Source organism: Hibiscus syriacus, unplaced genomic scaffold, assembly GCF_006381635.1.
Source record: "Hibiscus syriacus cultivar Baekdansim isolate YM2019G1 unplaced genomic scaffold, ASM638163v2 tig00111220_pilon, whole genome shotgun sequence".
Lineage (NCBI taxonomy): Eukaryota > Viridiplantae > Streptophyta > Magnoliopsida > Malvales > Malvaceae > Hibiscus > Hibiscus syriacus.
The window spans coordinates 421,093-448,596 of NW_024063024.1; the positions used below are offsets into that span (position 1 = coordinate 421,093).

Consider the following 27,504-nt stretch of genomic DNA (forward strand, 5'->3'; position numbering starts at 1 on the left):
ACGCTTCTGATAGATAGAACAATAAGATATTGACACGTGGAGGTAATTGGATAAACGTCTCTCGCATGTGCTTGTGTCTCCTGGTTTATTCAAAACGAACTTTTGTACTTTTACGTCATCTGACATGTTTATTTTTAAGATATTTTAAATCCAACATGTAAGGATTTTATATTATAAATGAAGATGAAATCGCACAATTTGTGTTAAGATTCGCTCGTCATAGATTTCTGAATATTTTCACAATAAATATATCATAATCTCTATATAATTGAAAATAATTGTTTTGTCTTTGATAAGCATAGGGTATTGGACGGTCAAGGAATCAAATCCAGGGAAGAACACATTGATTTATCTATCCTAATTTATAGGAACTGTGAGTAATGTAAAAGATTAAGATTTCAAATTCTGACGTTTGTAAATAAAGTAAATTAGAATGAGATCGTCGCTCTCGTCTCTGTAGTATTCGATCTGAATTAGTCGGTCAATAGATCGGAATATATATATATATATATATATGAAATATTTTTAAAATTCAAATGTGTAATCATAGTGAAATTATAATATTTTTTAAAATTTTAAATTTTAAATATGTAGGTGTGATAAAATTAAAAGGGATTTTTATTAACAGTGACTATTTAATTACATTTAAAAATCTTTTGATCTTGATTTTATTAAAAGATTCAATATTTTATAACATTATTTTAACTTATTAAATAAGATTTAAAATAGACGGTGAGGATTCAATTTTTTTTTTACAAACAATGAATTTTATACACTATTTCTTTCAAAATAACCTTAGACTAGGGCTGAGCAACGAAATCGAAAAAATTGAAAAATCGACATAAATCGAGTAAAACGGTTCGGTTCGATTCGGATTGATCTTATATGATTTCATTTTGGGTTGGTTTAAACATTCAAATTTTTTAATTCGGTTCAACTTGGATTTTCCATATGGAACCCATTTATTTTATATTGAACCGAATAAATAATTTGGGTCAGTCCAGCCGGTTACCCACTTACCTTAACCCATAAGCGGTAAACCCAAATGCCCAATTAAAGTAAATACAAAAAACCTCTAAATCTTTCGATTTATGAAAAATTGTATTACCGAACTAAATAAAACCGAAAAAATCGGTTTTACATATTTCAGTTTTTTAACCATTCGATTTCGGTTTAAATTTTAAAATATTATGGTTCGGTTCAATTTATAGTAAAAACCGAATCGAATACCCCTGACAAATGTTATAACCGGCAAAGTAATACGTACGACGGGCTACCGGCACGTGGAAATTTTTCTAGAATATCTAGGGATGACAAATAACATGCCTAATTGACAATTTGTTTCACTTGAGATTCTATACTATTTTGGATGTAGTGTGGAAAATTATGGAAACGAAAATGATGTGTTTAATAAATATATTATTACAATTTAAATGATATTAATACGATTAATTAATTAGATTTGAGTTTAATGAAATTTTAAGATTTTTAAATTTAAGATTTCTTATATGTGAATATTTTGCTTAAATTTATTTTAGTATATATGGATATATTTCGATTAGTAGTCAGAATATATATTGTAATAATTTTATATTTTAAATATTAATTATCATAATAAACTTGAATCTAATAAAAATAACAGAATTAATAATTGAATTTATATTTTTAAATCTTATAAATAAAAGATTGAAATTTCAAAAATACAAATATGAAAACTAAATTTTAAATGTATGAAAAATATAAGTACTTAATTATATTTTAACCTCTTATTTTTTTCAATATTTTGTTGATTAGTTCTATGAATCACATTCATGAGTCTGTCACAATCAATCAAATTTCGAATGAAGGAAAGTAACACTAACTTTATATCTCGAATGTTATTTATTTCTTCATTCAAGAACCACGCTAGTGCTACCACTCTAATTTTATAATCAATTTTTAAATAATCAAAATATAATTTTATTATTAGTTTAGTTTATAATTTAAAGTAATTAAATAAAAATTTTATAATTTATGGGATTGTAGACACCCATTTTTATCTGGCTTTACAAAAATATTTTATTTTATTATATTTATTTATTTATTATTATTATTACTAATATTTTTTATTTTATTATTTTTATAGGCCCCACACTCAACAACCATAATTAAGTAAGATTCAAAAAATAAATCAACGTATTTGAGTCTTATTGAAACACTAAAACTAACGTATTTGAGTCATATTGAAACACTAAAACTGAAGCATTTGAGTCCAAGTATGACTCTAAATCTGAGCTAAAAATAAGTTTCTTTAGACTATAAATAGACTCAAGCATCAAGAGGAAAGGACACAGAGAAAAACGTGAAATTAAAATCAGAGGGAGGGGCAATCATTTGGAAAAATCGAGGGAAGAAAATGACAAAAATAAACGTGGAGGATCCAAAGCCAGTATCTAAAAGCATGATGAGTGGCAGAGCATTTTCATTGCAAATCCAGTTTCTCTACACGTAAAACATGGGAGATGTAACAACTTTTGTCTTATTCTTTTTATTTCATTTTTTATTTATTTACTTTATATATATATTTCATTTTTTCCTAATTTTAATATTTTTATTTCTTTTTACATTGTTATATATATATATATATATATTTATTTATTTATTATTAATATTATTATATTAATATTTTTTATTACTTTTTTCTTATGTTTATTTTCATTTTTACAATCCATCACTTTTGACTTTTTAGGGATACTTTCAATTGATTAAAGGTAATTAATTCGATTGATTTTTTGAATTTAAATTTAAATTTTCACAAATAAAGACAGCCGGAAAATTAATTGGTACCGAAAGGGCGGTTCAAGGGTGCTAATCCTTCCTTGATCGTAACCGACTCCCGAACCCGACACGTTTCTGGTACAACACAGATCAAGTAAGATGGTGTCTGACCCACCTAAATTTGTTTTAAAGTGGTCAGTGGCGAATCTAACCCAAATTCATTCAAGTCGAAGCCCAATTCCGGGGTCCAACCGAAAAACGGTTCCGACAGCTTGGCAACTCCACTGGGGACAGGTAAGTGAGTCAAGCCATAATTAATTTTCGGTTGTCTTTTATGCGAAAATAGTAAATTTAAATTTAAATTTATTTATTCGATTCCAATTATTTACCTTTGATTTTTTTTCAAATAAATAGTTGTACTGATATTTTTTTCAATGATTTCAAAGATTTTTTGAAAAGTTTCTATCTCAGGCTCTATACCTGAGCTTCGAACCCTATTTAATTGGGGGTAAAAACGACGCATTCGTGTGAATTTAATCACCGTGCGGGCCTAGGAAGTAGCCTTCGAGATTCATATACCTTATGTCTTCGTGTGAATTTATTCACCGTGCGGGCATAAGGGAATGTGTCCTCTCGAGTTTAACTTAGTCCACACAAGCCTGTGATGAGTTTAGGACTAAGGGTCTGGCAAGCCCAAGGGAGCACCGGCAAGGAGAACTCGAGTACCATTTTTAGAACCAAAACCGGGAGACTATGGAGAATTAGAGCCCACCCCAAAACCTCATTTCAAACCCTAGGATGTCTGAGTTATTTCCTGCTTTACTTTTTGTTCAAAGCATGCGAACTAGACAAATATACGGTTAGGATTTGTTTGAAATTAGCATGCGGGATAGAGATCATGTCCGGGTAGGAATAATATGCATGTGGGGTAGGATTTTTCATTTTTATTATTGTTTTGATTTACCTCACTAACTCTTTTTATTTTCTTGTTCTCTTTCATTTTGTTTTCATCATTCGTATCATTTAAAAGAGGTATTGGTCTACCAAAAATGTGTTTGTTAAACATGAATAATCGGCATTAATGGACAAATGGGTTGTAATACAAGAGATAAAAATACAGAGGATAGTCTACAAGGTGACTATGTGTCACCTTCAATCTAGAGGATATGGTGCCCACAATTGAAAAGTATATCACTATACTGCATCATAAAGGACTCAGGATGAACCGGGTCTACGTCAAACACAATGAAAGTCTATCTTTGAAGAACTGACTGACAGAGGTTGCAGGGGCAAGATGAAGGTTACTGATCTTGGGAGTCCTTTCAAAGACAATAATGGCAAAACGATAGCTGAAATTGGAGATCATTGTTGACGAACTTCACATAGTTCCTATCAATTGAGGGCTCCAATGACGTATTCGTTGGGAACATGTTCAACAAAAGATAAATGCCAGAGATGCAGTCATTCGAGACTTCTTGGACCAGTACAAAAATCAACTCAACATTTGCACGGTTCATCCAGAGAAGCCGGAGCGGTTCGATAGGTTATTCAACTGGTGATAGACGAAGGCAGAAGACTAGTGAACATGTCAGAAGCTGTCAGGATATTTTTGTCTCTTTAAAGATAAAACACTTTTGTCCACAATAAGGATTATTTCTAATAACATACACTTTTTTGGATCAATGCCTCGAACATTGCATGCATCATGCATTATTGCATATTTCGCATTATTTTTCTTTCTTTTTATTACATTCACATGTCTCATAAAAATGAGGACATTTCGATCCTATGACATATAAAGAGCTTTACCAATAGTTGTTTGACTCACATGTGGTGTCACCATATCCATAGAAATCCATGAAGCCCCCGTACCCAGGTACTATGATGAGAACGCTCATTGCGAATATCATAGCGGTGTCCCAGGGTGCACTATTGAGAACTACTCCATATTCCAGAGAATAGTACAAAAAATACATAACAAGAATTGGATCGACTTCAACAACATGGGGGCATCCAAGTGAGGAAGACGATTTCATCATTTGGGGCATTCTGTTTGAGTTTGTCTTTTCATTTTTTCTCAAGTTTTTATAAATTTATGTTACTTTAATGATGACGAGTAATGAATCACATTTACAAACTTGCAATTCTTTGAATATCAACTGAATTAAGAAACTCTATAAATGGTTCAAAGTTACAGATCTATGACAAAGTAACATGATTTAAAACAAAGACTTTTCACCTTACCCAGAATATACACTCAAACATCGTACCCTGTTCTTGCAATTAACCAATGTAATTTTTTCCTTTCATATGATGCAGACAACATGGGGCATCCTTTTGCATATGACATTACTATACTTTTTATTTAAGACATTTAGTGACGATAATGATCTTCACAGATGGAATAGTCGAGTAATCAAATCTAGTTTAGGTCAGTTGTTTGAAAATTGAACTCTAAATATGAGATTCCTTAACTTTCAAAAACACCTAGACTATAACAGGTTATTCTTAACAATCTTAAGAAATTAAATCCGTAAAGCTGAACTATTCCACTAAGGCAATTGGTTATAGAGGAAACTTGAAAGCCCTGGCCTTATGAATAGATTACATTCAAACCATGACATTGCTCGAACACTTGGCAATTCGGTGTTTGCTCCACTGCTATTGTCCGGCCGAAGACATTGTGATGAGATGAACCCTTCAGTTAACTTGATAAAAGTGATTATAATGTTAAGCTATCCCTCTAAAGCAATTGGTTAAACGCCCCGACTTTATGGATTCTGCTAGCCAGATAACGACAAATTAAATCAAATTTATCTAAGCGATAAATTTCCGGTAATGATGGACTAAGGGAGTTAAGAAACACCTGTTATAGTCAATTTCACACGAGCACTCAAGAGTTTCATTTTTAGACCAATATTTCTTCACTACCTTTGTTAGAGGAGCTTACAAAACTTGAATAACTGAAATAGAAGGTATAGTAATTGATTATGCTAATTGCGTCATTTTGTCTGCATCCGATTAAAATGTTAAACCAAGAAATAGGGGCATGTTGCGATATTCAAAAGGAATGAGAAAGAAACAACATTTTGATGGCCAAAACCTTATAAAATAGGAAGCCAACATGAAACCAACTCATCAATTTTGGACATTTGTCAAAGAGCTATAACTCTGAGAGCGATAAAGAGCTATTGGTTCTTTTGATATTCTTTGAACTCATGTTTATGATTTGATTCGATTGCGAGCCTGGATTAAGGGGTAACGTTTTACAAAATTCTTACATCTTTTTTATTCCCTTCTAAAATAAGAGAAATGAGAAAAAAAACATTTTCAAACAAGACTGTCTCAAATGTGAAAAGTCTTGGAAGCTGTTGAGGCTCATTTTACCTCCATTAAAGAATGAACAAACAATGCTCTTGAAAACAATCAGTTCGAGAGACCAGATAGAACTTGTGACATCGTCAATAACCTGAAAAGAAAATAGGACATGATCGATTCCAAGGATCAAGATCGGCATGCAAAGCACAAGACTCCGTCCAAGATTAATTCATTATGCATTCATTTTAGAGCATCATTTTTTTCACATACATAATTTTTGCAGCTTTAGAGTTAAGTTTCAACTTCAAGACGAAAGATACTCTATTCAAAGCACATTCAGAAATTGATGGTAGTTGCTCAACTTCACAACGAAGGGGCAACTGTCTGTCGATAAATAACTTTCCAATTTTATTCAGAGTCAATTTTAACTTCACAGCGAAGGATATTGGACTCAAAGCGACACAATTTGCTCGAGAGTTGATTTCAACTTCAAGACGAAGGATATCTAGCTCGAAGTCAAACTTCATAACAAAGGGGTCATCCACGGTTTCAACTTCAAGACAAAAGGAATCGTGTTCACCCGCAACATACAATACTTGGATTTTAACTTCACGACGAAAGATATTCAAGTCAAGGCTCAACTTCACGACGAAGGGGCCATCCATGATTTCAACTCCACGACGGAGGATATTGTACCCACACATCCACGATTTCAACTCCACGATGGAGGATATCGTGCCATTTTGAGGCTCAACTTCACGACGAAGGGGCTTCCCAGTTTCAGAGCCAATTTCAACTTCACAACGAATGATATTGGACTCGAGACATCACAAGTTCAACTTCACAGCGAAGGGACGGCTGGTTGTCAACAAACAATTTCCCAGTTCCAGAGCCAATTTCAACTTCACCGCGGAGGATATTGGACTCGGAACAATACAACTTACTTGGATTTCAACTTCACGACGAAGGATATCCAATTCCTGGCTCAACTTCACGGCGAAGGGGTCATCCACAGTTTCAACTTCACGACGAAGGGAATCATACACACAAGCAACATCCATCTCCAGATTGGATTTCAACTTCACGGCGGAGGATATCCAACTTAGAGAAGGAGTGTCTGTCAACAAACTTTCCAGTTTCGAAGTTAATTTTAACTTCACATCGAAGGATATTAGCCTCGAAATAGCATACTAGATTTAAACTTCACGACAAAGGATATCCAATTCCAAGGCTCAACTTCACAACGAAAGGGCCATCCACGGTTTCAACTTCACGACGAAGGGAATCGTGCTCACCATTGTCTCTCTTGAGACAGTTTCCAAGTTTTGTCTCTCTTGAGACAGTTTCCCTTGAAACAAAATCTTGTCTCTCTTGAGACAGTTTCCCTTAAAATAAAATATATTTTCCTTGAAACAAATTTCGTCTCCCTTGAGATAGTTTCTTTTAGAACTAAGATTTTCTTAAGACAGTTTCTTTTGAAACAAATTTTGTCCCTCTTGAGACAGTTTTTCTTGAAACACAAAAAAATCTCTAAATTGTTTCTCTTGAAAAAAAAACCTTTGAAAATGTTTCTCTTGAAACATCAAACCTTCGAGTTCGACTACGCTCAGCTTCAAGGCACATCATTTACAGCATAACTTAAGGCTAGAAGGGTTATCTGCCAACAAAGACCTTCGAGTTCGACTACGTTTAGCTCCAAATCACATCATTTATAGAATAACTCAAGGCTAGAAGGGTTATCTGACAACGAAGACCTCCGAGTTCGACTCCACTCAGCTCAAAGGAACCATCATTTGCAGTATAGCTCAAAGCAAGAAGGGCTATCTGCCAAAGACCTTCGAGTTTGATTCCATTCAGCTCAAGGGCGTATCAACCGCATTGCATTAGGAAGGAACTACTTTCCGGTCAATTTTTACACCCAGGTCTTTAAATCGAGAAGAAGACCAAGGTCGACCAAGATTGGCAACAAAGAGTCACTTTTCGATTTACTCACGATTTCAAACTTCAAGAAGAAGGATATTGCGCCCAATGGATCGATTTAGTGTCACAACAAACACTATCAAGTCTCAAATCAAAGAGAACCGGACAAAAACTAGTTGTCTTTTTCATCTTTACCCTATTATTGTTAACACAAAAATGTGCAAAGAGGGCCAGTTGTAGACACCAGTTTTTGTCTGGGTCTACAAAAATATTTTATTTTATTATATTATATTTATTTATTTATTATTATTACTAATATTTTTTATTTTATTATTTTTGTAGGCCCCACACTCAACAACCCTGATTTAGTAAGATTCAAAAAATAAATCAACATATTTGAGTCTTATTAAAACACTAAAACCAACGTATTTGAGTCATATTGAAACACTAAAACTGAAGCATTTGAGTCCAAGTAGGACTCTAAATCTGAGCTAAAAATAGGTTTCTTTAGACTATAAATAGACTCAAGCATCAAGAGGAAAGGACACAGAGAAAAACGTGGAATCAAAATCAGAGGAAGGGGCAACGATTTGGAAAAATCGAGGGAAGAAAAGGACAAAAATAAGCGTGGAGGATCCAAAGCCAGTATCTAAAAGCACGAAGAGTGGCAGAACATTTTCATTGCAAATCCAGTTTCTCTACACGCAAAACATGGGAGATGTAACAAATTTTGTCTTATTCTTTTTATTTCATTGTTTATTTATTTACTTTATATATATTTTTCATTTTCTCCTAATTTTAATATTTTTATTTCTTTTTACATTGTTATATATATATATTTATTTATTTATTTTTTATTAATATTATTATATTAATATTTTTTATTATTTTTTTCTTATGTTTATTTTCATTCAATCCAACACTTTTGACTTTTTAGGGATACTTTCAATTGATCAAAGGTAATTAATTCAATTAAATTTTTGAATTTCAATTTAAATTTAAATTTTCGCAAATAAAGACAACCGGAAAATTAATTGGTACCGAAAGGGCAGTTCAAGAGTGCTAATCCTTCCTTGACCGTAACCGACTCCCGAACCCGACACGTTTCTGGTACAACGCAGATCAGGTAAGATGGTGTCTGACCCACCTAAATTTGTTTTAAAGTGGTCAGTGGCGACTCTAACCCAAATTCATTCAAGTCGAAGCCCAATTCCTAGGTCCAACTGAAAGACGGTTCCGACAGAGATTATTAAAATAAAAATTTTACCACCTTTTGAGGGATCAAGGCTTGAATATATCATTTTCCTTCAAGTAAATAATTTAAGGGTAAAGTAGACAACTGGTCCTCCAACTATAAGACGTTATTTTGTTGAATCTCCCGACTAGAGGATGCTGCCTTGTAAAGCCCATCGACTATTAAAAGTTATAAAATGGTCATTCGACTATGGGGTATTGATTTGTTGAGTCCTTCAACTATTAAAAGTTACAAAATGCTCACTTGACTATTCATATATTTCAAATTCATCCATTTTCGTTAAAAATTGATAGTCGTCTGAGTTGGATGTTAACTTGCTGACTGAGATATGGCAAAATCATATTTTAATAATATCTACTGACACCGTCGTTGCTTTCAAACAATGGCTTGACGTCATAATATTGGAAGCACTTGCTCGATGACATAATGTAAACGGGGAGTCGATCCATAAAATACAACTCAAACAGTTGTGATCAAAATTTATCATATATTGGTTAACAAGTTAACGTATAGCTTATACTGTAGCCAACTTTTGAACAGGAAATGACAAGTTTAAAACATATAAATAGTCGAATGACCATTTTATTACTTTTAATAGTCGATGAACTCAATAATATCCCATAGTCATAAAATAATATTGTAACTTTTAATAGTAATAAGAGTCAACAAATCAATGTTAAAAACATTTCCTACCATTAGTATACTTTACCCATAACTTAAATTAGTTAACGCGTCAGATGGCTCAGTTACAAGTCGGATTAATTATAGATTAAATAGTTTTTAAAAATATATAATTAATATTATGATAGGGAATGTTTCCAAGAGTTGAAGGATTGAAGAGATAAATAAACTCCAAGGTGAAATAGTATTACTTAAAAATCAATGCCATGTGCTTAATATATGAGACTAAATATATTTGATTTTTCTTGTTGGAAATATAAATTTTCCTTTTCCTCGACATCTGAGGCAAAGGTTAATTCTTTCTTAGTCTTCACGTTTTTTATTGTGTCGGAAGGTCATCTTTGTGGATAAAAAGGGGGCAACTTTTCAATATCATTGAAATATTTTAAAAAATCTCAAGGTTATTATTGTGCAAATTTAGGATGGTCATGGTTAGGATTTTAGCTATTCAAATTAGATTTGAGTATTATATCAATATTTAATATTTAATTTGATTTAAGTTTAAAAGGATTTTATTTGATAAGTGTCGGCTTGTAAATTATAGAGAGGCTGAAGCCCAAATTTTGTCCAGGTTTCTTTTTCTTTTTATGATACATGTTTCAACTTTATAAATAATAAAACATGTAAAAGTCAGCTTTTGCATGAAGTTGTTTGGAGGGTTCCTAATTTTGGAAGCCTTGCAAGTTGGTCCTTGCTGGAAGGCAAAAAAGAAGTGGTACCCTCCCATTTGCTTTGTCATGCAATTGGGACCACTGTCCCGTTTACTTTTCAAGGTATGGGGCAAATAATCATCTTCTAGAAGCACCGTGTTTATTTTTCAAGGAAATATATATATTTATATGTAAAATCTTATGTCACATGTAAATTATTAAAGATTTTTCTTAAATACAATGAATAGTTTATTTGAAACATTTTGTAAACAATCTATTTCCATGAATATCACCATCACTTTTTGACATGCTTCATCAAAGCCCTGCAACACCTCATTTTCGATGCCCGGATGATGCCATGAGAACACTAACATCTACAATGAACATAAACAACATCCCGGAAAGCAATACGTATGTTCTCCGTGACGATTTCCGGTATTCTCCGAACAATAGCATGCCCCAAAATGTGCTCACAAGTGGAAGTGCCTAATACCATCACCAACAATATATATGAAGATTGATGTCATGTTATGTTCTTTTTTTTGTTGTTGTTGTATGGTCTTTAAGATGAGGCTACAAGTACCTGAACAGAACCTGCAGCCGCATACTTTGCTGCCTGGCCTCCCATGAACTGGAGACCGTTCCCGAACCCACACAAAAACCCGGCTAGGAAGGCCCAGCCTCTGCCGTTCCAGTCATTGAGATAAGCTTTGAATGATGATTTTGGTGCGCTTAACACGGGGCGGTAGAGGAAGGTGATGTTAAGGACAAGAGCCAGCACGAAACAAGACACCGAAAAGTAAAAAAACGACGTATAGACAACTAAGTGTGGAACTCCTTCCAAAGTGTGCCATTGATAATTTGTTGCCAAGTTGAAAGATGGTGAGAAGAGCAGATACCAGCGAAGAAAGTTGTCGATATACCGATTAAAGTGCTCTTCCCGAACACCTGCAATGTGGTTCAAACCAATATCAACATATATAATATTGCAACATGGCATCTAGAACCTCGAAAGTCCGACCTTAATCGCTCTCCGGTTCTCGAGATCTAAAAGGAATTATGTGGTGCCGACCTTTGCCTTCTCTGTAGTGCTGTTCCCAGTCTCCAGATTATTTAGTTCTGTTTACTTAATCGAAGGAGTCTCATAATAAGACGTGAGCAGCAAGTAACAAGGCAATATAATAGAGCTTTGTTCCCTCATTTGTGATTGCAACTTTCAATGTGGTGGAATATCCAGCCCTGGCAAAAGAACAGATATAACAAAGTATCGTATACAGTTCGTTGTTGTTGATAAATCGGGCAAAGTAAACGAAAGAACACAAGAATTTTAACGAGGTTCGGCAATATGCTTACGTCCTCGGTGCCTAGGCGGCGCTAGAAAATTTTTATTCAATGATAATAGGTTTAGGTTACATCTCTATTTATAATAGAAAACTCTGGTACATAATTACAAAATCAACCCTGTACCATACCGCGGGGCGCAGCCCCCGCACCCCCAACCCACATAATCGTAACCCCCTCTACAAGACTTTCTTTGTAAGGACAGTTGATGTTCGCTGTGTTCGCTTCGCTCACTCCGCTCCATCCCCTGTCCTCTTTACCGGTATATTTATGAGCCATTCCTTACAAATCTCCACCTTTGCGAATATCCTGCCCCTTAGGAAACATTCAATGTGGGTTGGGTTACCTTACTTCTTTAACAACTTGAAACATTCAACAAGTCCAAGCAATACTTGAACTTGTCTGTTGTAACTGGCTTGGTGAACATATCAGCGCCATTCTCATCAGTGTGTACCTTCTGAGACAAAATCTCTCCAGATGAAACCAACTCTCTGATCTTGTGAAAACATACATCAATGTGCTTAGTTCTAACACGATATACTTGATTCTTAGCTAAGTGAATAGCACTTTGATTGTCACAGAGCAGCTGAACTCCACCTTGCTGAACACCCAACTCCTTCACTAAACCAGTGAGCCATAAAGCTTCTTTTGCAACTTCAGCCGCTGCCATGTACTCAGCTTCAGTTGTAGATAGTGCCACAACAGATTGAACAGTAGACTTCCAACAAATAGGTCCTCCACCAAGAGTAAAAACATACCCTGTCGTAGATCTTCTATTATCCAAGTCACCTGCATAGTCTGAATCCACATATCCTACAACCAAAAGGATTATCTCATTGACTACCAAAAACAATTCCATGTCCCACAGTACCCTTTAAGTACCGAAAGATCCACTTGACTGCATCCCAATGTTGCTTACCAGGTTTAGACATCTACTTACAAACTTGACTAACAGCATGAGCTAAATCAGGACGAGTACATACCATTGCATACATCAAGCAGCCAAAAGCATTAGAATACGGAACCTTTGCCATATCTTCAGCTTCCTTTTCTGTCTTAGGACACTGTTCTGATGAGAGCTTAAAGTGGTTCGCCAATGGAGTGCTAACTGGTTTTGCGCTGCTCATCGCAAATCTTTCTAGCATTTTTTTAACATAACCCCGTTGAGATAGCCACAGTTTCCTTGAGTTTCTGTCCCTGCAAATTTCTATTCCAAGAATTTTCTTTGCAGCACCTAAATCTTTCATATCAAATTCCTGACTCAATAAAATTTTCAAACCGATAACATTATCCATGTTCTTCGCAGCAATCAACATATCATCAACATACAGTAATAGAAAAATAAAAGAACCATCATCAAGGCTCTTAACATAGACACAACAATCATACTCACATCGGTTGTAGCCAATCTTGATCATATAGGAGTCAAACCGTTTATACCACTGTCTCGGAGACTGTTTCAACCCGTACAAAGATTTCTTCAATCTGCAAACTAAATGCTCATTTCCAGGGTTGAGTGAAACCTTCAGGTTGCCGCATGTAGATCTGCTCCTCTAAATCACCATGCAAAAAAGTAGTTTTAACATCCATCTGCTCTAAATGCAAATCCCAACTGGCCACCAATGCAAGTACTGCTCGGATTGAAGTGTGTCTGACCACAGGAGAAAAGATTTCATCATAATCAACTCCTTTCTGCTGTGAAAAACCATTTGCTACCAAACGAGCCTTGAACTTCCCCCCTCTTTTTTGTTACTGCTGGTTTCTTCTTATACACCTATTTGCAACCAATCGGCTTTTTACCCTCAGGAAGGGGAACCAACTCCCATGTACGATTGTGATTCAAAGACTCCATCTCCTCAACCATGGCTGCCATCCACTTGTCGTTTTCCTGACTAGTAACAACATCATGAAAAGTAACCGGATCATCACTGCTAACAATAAGCGCAAAAGAGACCAAGACTTCAAAACCCAATATACTCGGAGGCTTTATATTCATCCGTCTCACTCTGTCTCTGGAGAGACTATAATCCTGCAAATCATCCGTAGTGGAACCACCAGAAGTCGGTTGAGACGTTTCTGGTTTCTCAACTGGAAACTACTCGAAATCCACCACTGTCGTGTCTTTCTTCTGTTGCAACATGGATTGTTCATCAAAAACAACATCTCTATTGATCACAATTTTCTTCGCAACTGGATCCCAGAACTTGAATCCTTTGACACCTTTCTTGTAACCCAGAAAAATGCACTCATTAGATTTTTGCATCAAGTTTGGATCTCTCATCAGCAGGTACATGCACATAAGCAGGACAACAAAAAATCCGTAAGTTATCAAAACTAACATCATGACCAGTCCATACCTCTTCTACAACTTTCCCAAGCAATGATGCCCTTGGTGATCTGTTGATAAGATAACACGTGTTAATAGCCTCGGCCCAGAAGTGTTTGGGAAGCCCCGCATTCAATCGCAAACATCTGGCTCTTTCATTCAACGACATGTTCATCCGTTCAGCAACATCATTCTGTTGTGCTGTCTTGCGCACTGTAAAATGTCTCTTAATCCCGTGCTCCTTACAGAAGTGTAAGAACTGTGAATCTGTGTACTCCGTACCATTGTCAGACCGCAAACACTTGATTTTTCGTCTTGTTTGGTTTTCTACCTCTCCTTTCCACAGCTTGAACTTCTCAAAAACTTCATATTTCTATTTCAAAAAATACACCCAAACTTTCCGTGAAAAATCATCAATAAAAGTAACATAATACCTAGATCCACCCAAAGACGATGTCGTGGAAGGCCCCCATACATCAGAATGCACATAATCAAGAATCCCTTGAGTTGTATGCTTCGCAGTTTTGAAACGGACTTTAGTCTGTTTACCAAGAACACAATACTTGCAAAAATCGAGCTTACAACTTTTGACACCATGCAACAGATTTCTTTTGTGTAATTCTGTCATACCACGTTCACTAAGATGAGCAAGACGCATATTCCACAGTTTTGTAGTATCATCACAGGACTCAACAGAATGAACTCCACCTGCAACGGTACTCCCTAACAATCTATAAATATTTCTTGCAGTCATCTTTCCTTTCATCACAGTCAAAGCATGTAACATCCTCCATGTCGGGTGAGTGATTAATTTGTAAAGTTTCAACATTTGGTGATTAAAGTAGAATAATTATATAGTTTAAAAAGTATGGTTAGTAAATATGAGATGGAAGTAAGGACCAAATGGTCATTTGTAAGGAAATTTTTATTAAAATAAAATGTTATGGGGGTTATATGAGAACCCACGTGTAACATTAGGTTTCCAGAATCCTCCCATTTCTTCTTCTTTCTTCCTTATTTTCTTCTCTTCCTTCTCTCAACGTGGAGCTTGCAAGTAAAGGTAAGAATCTGAACCTTGGTAGTTTCTTTGATTTTTAAGATTGGAAATGAAAGTTTGGATGTTATATAAGCTAAAGGAAAGCTTATATGACATTAAAACAACAAGATAAGTGTTTTAGAGATAGATTTGGAAAATGAATTTTTAGATGAAATTTTGATATGAATGAGTTTTTGAAGTTTGAATAAGATTTTTGACTTGTCAAGAAGTTAACTAAGAAGTATAAGGTGTTAGAATTCAAATTAGAACATATTGGAATTTGGGTTAGATTCTTAAATTCTACATGGAGAATTAGATTTCTAAGTTTTAGAGGTATTTAATGGATAATAATTAGTTAAAGTAAGTGTATGAAAGCTAAGAGTAGTAAAGAGAGTGAAATATGTATGTTTGAGCTGAAATGGGATGAATTCCGAGCTCAAAATAGGATTTCTGGGTTAGGGGAATCGGTACCCATTCAAGGGGAACCGATACCCCTCAACAATATGAATTTCCAGAATACTAGAGGGGAATCGATACCCCCAGGGGGGAACCGATACCCCCTCAACGGATATGAAATTCCAGAATGCTAGAGGGGAACCGATACCCCCAGGGGAACCGATTCCCCCATGAGAAAAAAAAGAGAAGAAAAGAAAGAAAGACTAAGCTATTAATTTCTTAAATTAATAAGCTATTAAAGCTTAATTTCAAGACATAGACATCTAATGATCATCTTGAAAATTATGTTTATGTAGATACCGAGCCTACTCGAGTTCGGGAACAATCTACAAGTAGGATCGATCGAGGAAAAGGCAAAGAAGTATAGGTGAGTGCATATGCATAGCATGATTATAGAAATATCCTGCATTCTAGACTTGTGATAAGTCTAGATTTTATATCTTGATACATGAGCATATTCTGTATTATGAGACATGACATGAATCCATAAAAAAAATGCATTATATGACATGAATATGTGGGAAAAATTATGAGCTATGTGAAAAGGTAAGAAATTTCATGTCTACGCGATATAGACTACGTGAAATGTAAAAGCCCATGTTATGTAGATGAGAACTATAGGTATAGTTGGCATGCCAAGGGTAGAGGGTCTACGCGGTTCTTTAGGACATATGTATATCCTTTGGAACATGTGTGAAGTCTTGAAAGACACATACTTGATCCCTAGTATATGTATATGATTCTTAAGGAATTCTATGTGGTCCTTATGGACATCATTATATGGCACTACGGTGCAATTCTACGCGGTTCTTTAGGACATATGTATATCCTTTGGAACATGTGTGAAGTCTTGAAAGACACATACTTGATCCATAGTATATGTATATGATTCTTAAGGAATTCTATGTGGTCCTTATGGACATCATTATATGGCACTACGGTGCAATTCTACGGGGCACTTCGGTGCATTTATACGAGCTGTGGTGACAGCATAGTGCACAACCTCACATTACTCCGATACCTTGGGTTCTCAATATGCTATCATGGGCCAATAAACTTATTAATACAGATTCATGAATGTTACAGTCATACGTTTACAGGTATGGATATTGATGAAGTATACTACATTGATTAAGTACATGTTTGCATCTCATCTCATATGATCCTGACATTTTCATTACATTACATTGCCTTGTTATTATTATTGCCTCACTAAGTCGATGACTTAGCGTGTGAGTGTTTCACACGTAGGATCTGAGGAATTAGACGAGACAGGTGAAGCAGCTTGACAGTATTACTCCTGCAACCATCAGATCAGAAGCAACTTAATCAGTAGGTCATTTTGTTATGTAAATAGCAGTTGGCATGTAATTAAAGGGTTAAGTTGTGTATGCTCTGAATATTTTGGTAAACTTATATTACAGTATGTATATTATTGTATTTTCTTAATATAAGATCAAATATTTTACTATTATTTATTAAGAGTTGTGTTTTAAAGTCAATGTAGTATATCTGACTCATATCCGGGTCGGGTATGGGTTGGGGGTGTTACATTTAATGGTATCAGAGCTATGGTTTAGCCGATTCTAGGCATAAACCAGAGTCTATAGAGTCTTTAAATGGAATACATGCCAACAAATAGCGAGAACTTCTGATTTGGTATAGTATGAGTATGTTGTTTTGCTAATAGAACAATGTGTTTATTCTTATTAGATGTCCGGACATAATAGCTCCCGAAGTGAAGCGGGAGAAGATAGGCATGCTGAAAGCAGTAATTCACCTGCCCTGGCCAGGCAAGGTGAAGAACAGGTATCTCAAGGAGTGCCTGTGCAAGATCAAGATACGTTCTTCAGAACGTTAGACGCTATTCTGACGCGTCTTCAACCTCCTGCTCCACTAATTCCAAGAATTAATGTAGCAAAAGAGTTGAGAAGTTTAGGAGCTCCCGAATTTAAGGGAGAAGCTGAGGAAGGTCCAGTGTCAGCGGATCTTTGGTTGAATGATTTGAAAATCATATTAGATGGTCTCCACTGTTCCGAAGTGGAGAAATTAGATGGAGATGTGTCTTTATTGAGGGGTCAGGCGAGGATATGGTGGACGAACGTCACCATGAGGATGTCAACCGACCAGTTGACTTGGTCTTTGTTTTTAGAAGAATTTAAAAACAAGTATATTGGAGATCAGTTTATCCGACAAATGAAGCAGGAGTTTATGAATTTGAAGCAGATGAGCCGCTCTGTATATGAGTATGAATGTGAATTTAATAAGCTGAGCAGGTTTGCAGCTGAGCTTGTGCCTACTGAAAAAGATGCTTGCGAGTGGTTCGTGGAGGGCTTGCGCCCTAGACTTAAAGAAATGTTGATAGTACTAAACCTGTCCTCATTCCAGGAGATGATCAATCGTGCAAAAGCTCTTGAAAGGGCTCAGAATGAAAGATTTGGAGACTCAAGAGTTCAGACATCAAAGAGGACAACTACTTCTTCTAGCTCAGTACCAACAAAAAGGGGAAGAGACTCGGGATTTCGATCGCAAACTATATCAGAATCAGTTGCATCGTCTGCTAGGGGAGCAAGTCAGGCAAGACCTAGACAGACGCAGTCAGTGGAATCTGGTATTGGGAGATCTACTCCGAGTCAAGGGAGACAGTGTCAGCACTGTGGGAAAAATCATTATGGGACTTGTCGTATGGCTGCTGGGACTTGTTTTCGATGCGGGGATGCCGGACATTTTGTCCGGGATTGTCCATTAATTGTTGGTGAGCCGGCACCATCTGGAAGAGCTGGTTCTTTCTCACAAAGAGGACGAGGAAGAGGCAGAGGAAGGAACCCGTCTGAATTCTCTGCTCAACCTGAAGTTCGATCCACTGCTCGAGTATATAACCTAAAGACAAGTGAAGACCGTGATGACCCTGATATTATAGCAGGTACTTTTCAGTTGTATGATAAATTAGTATTGGTACTGATTGATCCGGGTTATAATTATTCTTATATTACAAGTAAGTTAGTAAAGGAGTTGGGGATTCCCTTAGAAGCTACGAGTAATGAGATTATAGTAACAACTCCGTTAGGCCATAGTGCCCGGGTAAATAAAGTCTGTAAGGGGTGTCCCATAAAGGTTCAGGGAATTGAATTCCCTGCTAATCTGATGGAATTACCCTTTGACGAGTTTGAAGTGATTCTGGGAATGGATTGGTTGTTCCGTTATTATGGAGATATTAGTTGCAGATTGAAAAAGGTAACTCTGAAAAGTCCAGAAGGAACAGAGATAAGTGTGAGCAGTGAAAAGTTTAATCCTTTAGCAAATGTAATATCAGTGATGTCTGCCAAGAAATTATTGCTACAAGGATGTCAGGGTTTTCTTGCAAATGTGATTGATTCAAGAGCTCAAGAGAAAAGGTTAGAGGAAATTCCAATAGTTCGAGAGTTCCCTGATGTTTTTCCTACTGAATTGCCAGGATTACCTCCGGATAGAGAGGTAGAATTCTAAATTGAAATAATGCCGGGAACAGCTTCGATTGCAATGGCACCTTATCGAATGGCTCCAAAAGAATTGCAAGAATTAAAGAATCAATTACAAGAATTGCTAGAGAAGGGATTTATCCAACCAAGTGTATCGCCTTGGGGAGCTCCGGTGTTATTTGTTAAAAAGAAGGATGTATCAATGCGCCTTTGCATTGACTATCGACAGCTCAATAAGGTGACCATCAAGAACAAGTATCCCCTTCCGCGCATTGATGACTTGTTTGATCAACTAAAAGGAGCTTCGGTATTTTCGAAGATTGATTTACGTTCGGGTTATCATCAATTGAAGATCCAGGAGAAAGATATTCCGAAGACAGCTTTCAGAACGAGATATGGTCATTATGAATTCATCGTAATGCCATTCGGAGTAACGAATGCACCTGCTGCTTTCATGGATCTCATGAACAGGATTTTTCAGCCCTATCTGGACCAGTTTGTTGTTGTCTTTATTGATGACATACTGGTGTACTCGAAATCCCATGAAGAGCATAGCACACATCTGAGGATCGCCTTACAAATTTTAAGAGATAAAAAGTTGTATGCCAAATTGTCCAAATGTGAGTTCTGGTTAAAGGAAGTAATTTTTCTGGGGCATGTGATCTCGGCAGTTGGGATTAGAGTAGACCCTCAGAAAGTTAAAGCTATAATGGATTGGGAAGTTCCTAAGAATGTGTCTGAAGTTCGGAGTTTTCTTGGACTTGCCGGTTACTATCGAAGATTCGTTAAGAATTTTTCTATGATTGTGCTGCCTCTAACAAAGCTAATGAGAAAGAACGTACCATTTGTTTGGACTTCTGAATGTCAAGAAAGCTTCGAAGCTTTAAAGAGAATTCTGACGGAAACTCCGATATTGGTTCAACCGGAATCTGGCAAGAATTTTGTAGTATACAGTGACGCATCCCATAACGGGTTGGGGTGTGTATTAATGCAAGAAGGAAAAGTGGTAGCGTACGCATCGAGACAGTTGAAACCACATGAAAGGAATTACCCCACTCATGATCTAGAAATGGCTGCTGTAGTATTCGCTCTCAGGATTTGGCGTCATTATCTTTATGGGGAGCGTTGTTACTTATATACGGATCATAAGAGCCTGAAGTACCTGATGACTAAAAAAGAATTGAATTTGAGGCAACGTAGATGGGGTAGAGTTCTTAAAGGATTATGATGTGATAATTGACTATCATCCCGGAAAGGCTAATGTGGTAGCAGATGCTCTGAGTAGAAAGACGTTTGCAGCTTTACGAGCTATGGATGCAAGATTATCTTTAACGGGAGACGGTGGTCTTTGTGCGGAATTAACCCTTAAACCAGCATGGTTGGAACGAATAGGAGAATTGCAAAGTAAAGATGAAATGTGTTTGAAAAGAATTGAACAAGTAAAGAACAAAAGAGATTAAAGACTTTGAGGTTAAGTCAGATGGAAATTTGTATTTCAAAGGAAGAATTGTGATACCCGACAATGAAGATTTGAAGAAAGAAATATTGACAGAGGCTCATTATAGTCCATTGACGATGCACCCGGGTGGAACCAAGATGTATATGGATTTGAAGGATCGATTTTGGTGGTCAGGGATGAAGCGAAGCATCACAGAATTAGTGTCTAAGTGTTTGATATGTCAACAAGTCAAAGCCGAGCATCAAGTTCCATCAGGATTATTGCAACCGCTTTTCATTCCTCAATGGAAATGGGAAAATGTTACGATGGATTTTGTTGCGGGGTTACCCTTGACTCCGAACAAAAGAGAATCAATCTGGGTAATTGTTGATCAATTAACTAAGTCAGCGTATTTCCTTCCGGTTAGAACGGATTTCTCTATGGAAAAGTATGCAGAGTTGTATATTAGAGAAGTTATTAGATTGCATGGAGTACCTGTTTCCATAGTCTCTGATCGAGACCCTCGATTCACTTCTAGATTCTGGAAATCTTTGCATGGAGCGTTGGGAACTCGTTTAAACTTTAGTACGGCTTTTCATCCTCAGACTGATGGGCAATCAGAGAGAACTATTCAGATATTAGAAGATATGTTGAGAGCATGCGTAATGGAATTTAAAGGATCATGGGAAAAGTATTTACCGCTGGCAGAGTTCGCTTACAACAATAGTTATCAGTCTAGTATAAAGATGACCCATATGAAGCATTATATGGAAGAAAATGTCGTACTCCATTAAATTGGTATGAACTCAAAGACCGAAGTGTTCTTGGTCCGGATTTAATTCAAGATGTAGAACAGAAAGTTCGAGAAATTCAGCATAACCTCAAAGTGGCCTCTGATCGGCAAAAGTCCTATTCTGGTCTTAAAAGGAAAGAAATTGAATTTCAAGTTGGAGATAAAGTGTTTTTAGAAGTGTCTCCATGGAAGAAGGTGTTGAGATTTGGTCGAAAAGGAAAATTGAGTCCTCGGTTTATTGGACCATATGAGATTGTAAAGAGAGTAGGACCTGTAGCATATCAGCTAGCTTTACCACCTGAGATGGAAAAGATACATGATGTTTTTCACGTTTCAATGCTTCGAAGATATCGATCGGATCCCTCCCATATTGTAAATCCAGAAGAGATCGAGGTACAACCGGATATGACTTATGAGGAAGAACCGATTCAAATTTTAGCACATGAAGTTAAGCAATTGAGGAACAAGATTATTCCTTTGGTCAAAGTGTTGTGGAGAAATCACAAAGTAGAAGAAGCAACATGGGAGCGTGAAGAAGATATGCGACATCAATACCCTCATTTGTTCGTGCAATGAAAATTCGAGGACGAATTTTCTTAAGGGGGAGAGATTTGTAACATCCTCCATGTCGGGTGAGTGATTAATTTGCAAAGTTTCAACATTTGGTGATTAAAGTAGAATAATTATATAGTTTAAAAAGTATGGTTAGTAAATATGAGATGGAAGTAAGGACCAAATGGTCATTTGTAAGGAAATTTTTATTAAAATAAAATGTTATGGGGTTATATGAGAACCCACGTGTGACATTAGGTTTCCAGAATCCTCCCATTTCTTCTTCTTTCTTCCTTATTTTCTTCTCTTCCTTCTCTCAACGTGGAGCTTGCAAGTAAAGGTAAGAATCTGAACCTTGGTAGTTTCTTTGATTTTTAAGATTGGAAATGAAAGTTTGGATGTTATATAAGCTAAAGGAAAGCTTATATGACATTAAAACAACAAGATAAGTGTTTTAGAGATAGATTTGGAAAATGAATTTTTAGATGAAATTTTGATATGAATGAGTTTTTGAAGTTTGAATAAGATTTTTGACTTGTCAAGAAGTTAACTAAGAAGTATAAGGTGTTAGAATTCAAATTAGAACATATTGGAATTTGGGTTAGATTCTTAAATTCTACATGGAGAATTAGATTTCTAAGTTTTAGAGGTATTTAATGGATAATAATTAGTTAAAGTAAGTGTATGAAAGCTAAGAGTAGTAAAGAGAGTGAAATATGTATGTTTGAGCTGAAATGGGATGAATTCCGAGCTCAAAATAGGATTTATGGGTTAGGGGAATCGGTACCCATTCAAGGGGAACCGATACCCCCTCAACAATATGAATTTCCAGAATACTAGAGGGGAATCGATACCCCCAGGGGGGAACCGATACCCCCTCAACGGATATGAAATTCCAGAATGCTAGAGGGGAACCGATACCCCCAGGGGGGGAACCGATTCCCCCATGAGAAAAAAAAAGAGAAGAAAAGAAAGAAAGACTAAGCTATTAATTTCTTAAATTAATAAGCTATTAAAGCTTAATTTCAAGACATAGACATCTAATGATCATCTTGAAAATTATGTTTATGTAGATACCGAGCCTACTCGAGTTCGGGAACAATCTACAAGTAGGATCGATCGAGGAAAAGGCAAAGAAGTATAGGTGAGTGCATATGCATAGCATGATTATAGAAATATCCTGCATTCTAGACTTGTGATAAGTCTAGATTTTATATCTTGATACATGAGCATATTCTGTATTATGAGACATGACATGAATCCATAAAAAAAATGCATTATATGACATGAATATGTGGGAAAAATTATGAGCTATGTGAAAAGGTAAGAAATTTCATGTCTACGCGATATAGACTACGTGAAATATAAAAGCCCATGTTATGTAGATGAGAACTATAGGTATAGTTGGCATGCCAAGGGTAGAGGGTCTACGCGGTTCTTTAGGACATATGTATATCCTTTGGAACATGTGTGAAGTCTTGAAAGACACATACTTGATCCCTAGTATATGTATATGATTCTTAAGGAATTCTATGTGGTCCTTATGGACATCATTATATGGCACTACGGTGCAATTCTACGCGGTTCTTTAGGACATATGTATATCCTTTGGAACATGTGTGAAGTCTTGAAAGACACATACTTGATCCATAGTATATGTATATGATTCTTAAGGAATTCTATGTGGTCCTTATAGACATCATTATATGGCACTACGGTGCAATTCTACGGGGCACTTCGGTGCATTTATACGAGCTGTGGTGACAGCATAGTGCACAACCTCACATTACTCCGATACCTTGGGTTCTCAATATGCTATCATGGGCCAATAAACTTATTAATACAGATTCATGAATGTTACAGTCATACGCTTACATGTATGGATATTTATGAAGTATACTACATTGATTAAGTACATGTTTGCATCTCATCTCATATGATCCTGACATTTTCATTACATTACATTGCCTTGTTATTATTATTGCCTCACTAAGTCGATGACTTAGCGTGTGAGTGTTTCACACGTAGGATCTGAGGAATTAGACGAGACAGGTGAAGCAGCTTGACAGTATTACTCCTGCAACCATCAGATCAGAAGCAACTTAATCAGTAGGTCATTTTGTTATGTAAATAGCAGTTGGCATGTAATTAAAGGGTTAAGTTGTGTATGCTCTGAATATTTCGGTAAACTTATATTACAGTATGTATATTATTGTATTTTCTTAATATAAGATCAAATATTTTACTATTATTTATTAAGAGTTGTGTTTTAAAGTCAATGTAGTATCTCTGACTCATATCCGGGTCGGGTATGGGTTGGGGGTGTTACAAAGCACCTTTAACAATCCGAATGGTTTCCCTATCCTCATCAGCCTTAGGGATAAAACCATTCTTGTGCAAAGTGCCCAAAGAAATCAAATTCTTCTTCAAATCTGGGATATGTCGAACACCACTCAACGTCCGAACAGAGCCATCATACATCTTAATTCTGACATCACCAATACCAACAATATTGCAACATCGATCATCACCCAAATAAACAGAACCAGAATTAACCGACCTGTATGTCGAAAACCATTCCCTATTTGGCGTGATGTGATAAGAACATCCAGAATCAAGAATCCACGCATCCGTCAATTGAGTCATTGAAATAGAAAGCATATCACCCTCACTGCAATCAGAATTGTCATCCTCGACCACGTTCACAGACTTGGATGAAACATCACGCTTCTCATCAGTCTGCTTTTTCAACTTCGGACAGTCTCGCTTCATATATCCCGCCTCCTTGCACTTGTAACAGTGAATTGTCTTCTTATCCTTAGATTTGGATCTGGAATTCCGCTTGCCAGACCCTGCCTTCTCTGGCTTCCGTCCACGGTCTCGATTACCCTTGACATATAAGCTATCGGCTTGAGAGTTTTCCCCTGCATTCTGCTTCCGCTGGTTGTGAGCCAACAAGGCTACAGTAATCTCCTCAACGTTGATAGTCTCTTTCCCATATGTAAGAGTAGTCACCATGTGTTCGTAAGAGGGAGGCAACGAACACAACAAAATCATCGCTCTGTCTTCATCCTCAATTTTTACATCAAGTCGAGCCAAATCAGAAACGATTTGATTGAAGACATTCACGTGTTGCTCCAAATCATGATTGTCCTGCATCTTCAGCCCATACAGCCGCTACTTTAGATACAGTTTTGTCGTTAAGGATTTGGACATAAACTGACTTTCCAACTTCCTCCAAATTTCGTCTGGATACGATAGATGCATGACGTGATACATAACCTCGTCCGCCAAGCATAATCGTATGGTTCATGCCGCTCGTTGTTGCAATTCTTCCCAATCTTCCTCCTCCATCGACGTCGGCTTTGTAGGTCGCAAAGCCTTCAGGATCCCCTGCTGCGCCAACAGATCCTTCACTCTTATTTTCCATAATCCGAAGTTACCCAGACCATCGAATTTCGCAACTTCGAATTTTGCTCCTGACATCTAATATCAATTGTTGATAAATCGGGCAAAGTAAACGAAAGAACACAAAAATTTTAACGAGGTTCGGCAATGTGCTTACGTCCTCGGTGCCTAGGCGGCACTAGAAAATTTTTATTCAATGATAATAGATTTAGGTTACATCTCTATTTATAATAGAAAACTCTGGTATATAATTACAAAATCAACCCTGTACCGTACCGCGGGGCGCACCCCCCGCACCCCCAACTCACATAATCGTAACCCCCTCTACAAGACTTTCTTTGTAAGGATAGTTGATGTTCGCTTCGCTCACTCCGCTCCATCCCCTGTCCTCTTTACCGGTATATTTATGAGGCATACCTTACAGTTGTCAACATTCGAATTTATTGAATATAGGATATGACAAGTGAATTGAAGAGGCAATACCCTCGAAGTTTTTCTTTATGATCTGCAGCATTGGATGAGTGAACAGCTGATCCAAGACCAGCAGCAATCAAGAAGCAACCAACGGCTGGGAATAGGACTTCAGCTCGATTGATCTTGCCATCCAAGAAGTAATTCAAGGTCGAACCTGTTTAATCAATACAAAGTAACTAAAATTGAGAATTTCGAACATCAAGCTTCGTTAGCATATTATTAACGACTTATGACGTGCGGATTGAAACGTGTACCTATAACAACAGTAATGCTAGCACAGATCACTTCTGTCACTGATAAACCAACAAAAGCCCATGCATACTGTGTAGATAAATTCCCGAGGGAGAGAACAACCCCGCCACCCATCGCAAACAAAGCGGAGGGCCAGTTATCCTGCATCAATTCACCATGAAAGACCATGAAAGTTTACATTCAAAGTCTCGATTCCACCATGGAAATGGATGAAATTCACCTGAGATAGTTGAGCAATAAAATTGGGTTTCTCCGGAGTGCTGCTGCCAATCTCACCGAGTGTCAAAGCAGTGATTATAGCAGCCAAGAAGTTCGTCAAAGTATAATCAAGGTACGTATGTTGAGGAATCCGACCCCGTTGCTCGAGCAGCGTCATGATAGCAGGCCATGCGCCTAAAAAGGCCAGTGCCAAAAGCATACAGACCATGGCACCAGCTTTGCTTTCCACCATAAAAATTTTCAAACCACGAGAAATGAGCCTCTCAGTTGGTTCAGATATCATAGATGCAATGCCCGGAAAATCCTGTCATGCAAACAAGTAGTCTTAGAAGTCCAAATCTTATCATTCATTTGATCGAAGTTTAGTCAATTTTCTTGGCTATTAAACCCTATATACAGGGACGGAAGCGGGATCGAACATCGGGAGGGCATCCAATTAAGCTAACAACTATTGACAAACAAGAAGCTTTTTATCTAACAAAGTAGGCAAAAACACATATACAGGAAGGGAGGGCACATGGACACTTCGCTCATATCTTGCATAAATCAACAAAATTCCCAGAAAAGAAACAACATATGCAAACAGATACAGAACTGGAAATCACAAAGAGAATGAAGCTACAGCAAAAACTCAAATTTCCCAAATATACACTGCATATTTGTTCTAAAATCTAAATTATTCACTCACCATATGCACATAGTAGAGCAAAGCAAAGGGATAGCTATCCAAATCCCAACAATTTCAGGGAATTGCCTTAAAAAAACGAAGTTGCAGTGAGTGCAGAATCAGGGAAACCATGGAAAAGAACAATTGACAAGGAAGTATAGACAAATTTTAGAAGGGTGGGAAGCCCAGGTAAACTAAAAAAAACACATTACGTCATATTCAGGAACCCGAGAAAGAGACCCCTTTGGAATCAAACTGTGATAAGAATGTCTTGGTTCAGGGGAAGTTCTACAAGTTCATATTGGAAAAGATGCCAAAGAAATGGGGACGACTGGTTTCAATATAAGGTGACGCCACATGGTTGTTGGATTAGTATATATAGGTAAGAAAGCGTATTAAACATTGATGAAATTTACCACATGTTATATAAGGTATAGATTCTTCTTGTTTCAAGTTTAAATTTTATTTTACAAATGAATTTAATTAGATTAAATAATTATTAT

General features: G+C 36.6%; 1 protein-coding gene across 2 annotated transcripts; it reads right to left on the minus strand.

Annotated features, from left to right (window-relative positions):
- Nucleotides 1–11,488: 11,488 nt before the first annotated feature.
- LOC120156417 (ureide permease 2-like) lies at nucleotides 11,489–27,125 on the minus strand. 2 transcript variants are annotated; one of them, XM_039167726.1, is made up of 5 exons: nucleotides 27,023–27,125; nucleotides 26,336–26,638; nucleotides 26,118–26,256; nucleotides 25,873–26,017; nucleotides 11,489–11,820 (listed from the first exon to the last, which is right to left on the minus strand). In XM_039167726.1, exons 1-5 carry the CDS (start codon nucleotides 27,023–27,025, stop codon nucleotides 11,724–11,726), a joined length of 687 nt encoding a protein of 228 aa, XP_039023657.1. In that variant the 5' UTR covers nucleotides 27,026–27,125; the 3' UTR covers nucleotides 11,489–11,723. The 2 variants fall into 2 exon arrangements, with proteins under 2 accessions (XP_039023657.1, XP_039023658.1); XM_039167727.1 differs by lacking the exon at nucleotides 27,023–27,125 and adding an exon at nucleotides 26,906–26,926.
- Nucleotides 27,126–27,504: the final 379 nt, after the last annotated feature.

Coding starts and splice junctions, on each gene's coding strand:
- LOC120156417 (XM_039167726.1), bottom strand. Junction 26,257..26,335: donor TTATTGCTCAACTATCTCAG/GTGAATTTCATC, acceptor GAATTGATGCAG/GATAACTGGCCCTCCGCTTT. Junction 11,821..25,872: donor CATAAAGAAAAACTTCGAGG/GTATTGCCTCTT, acceptor TTCTTTTGCCAG/GGCTGGATATTCCACCACAT.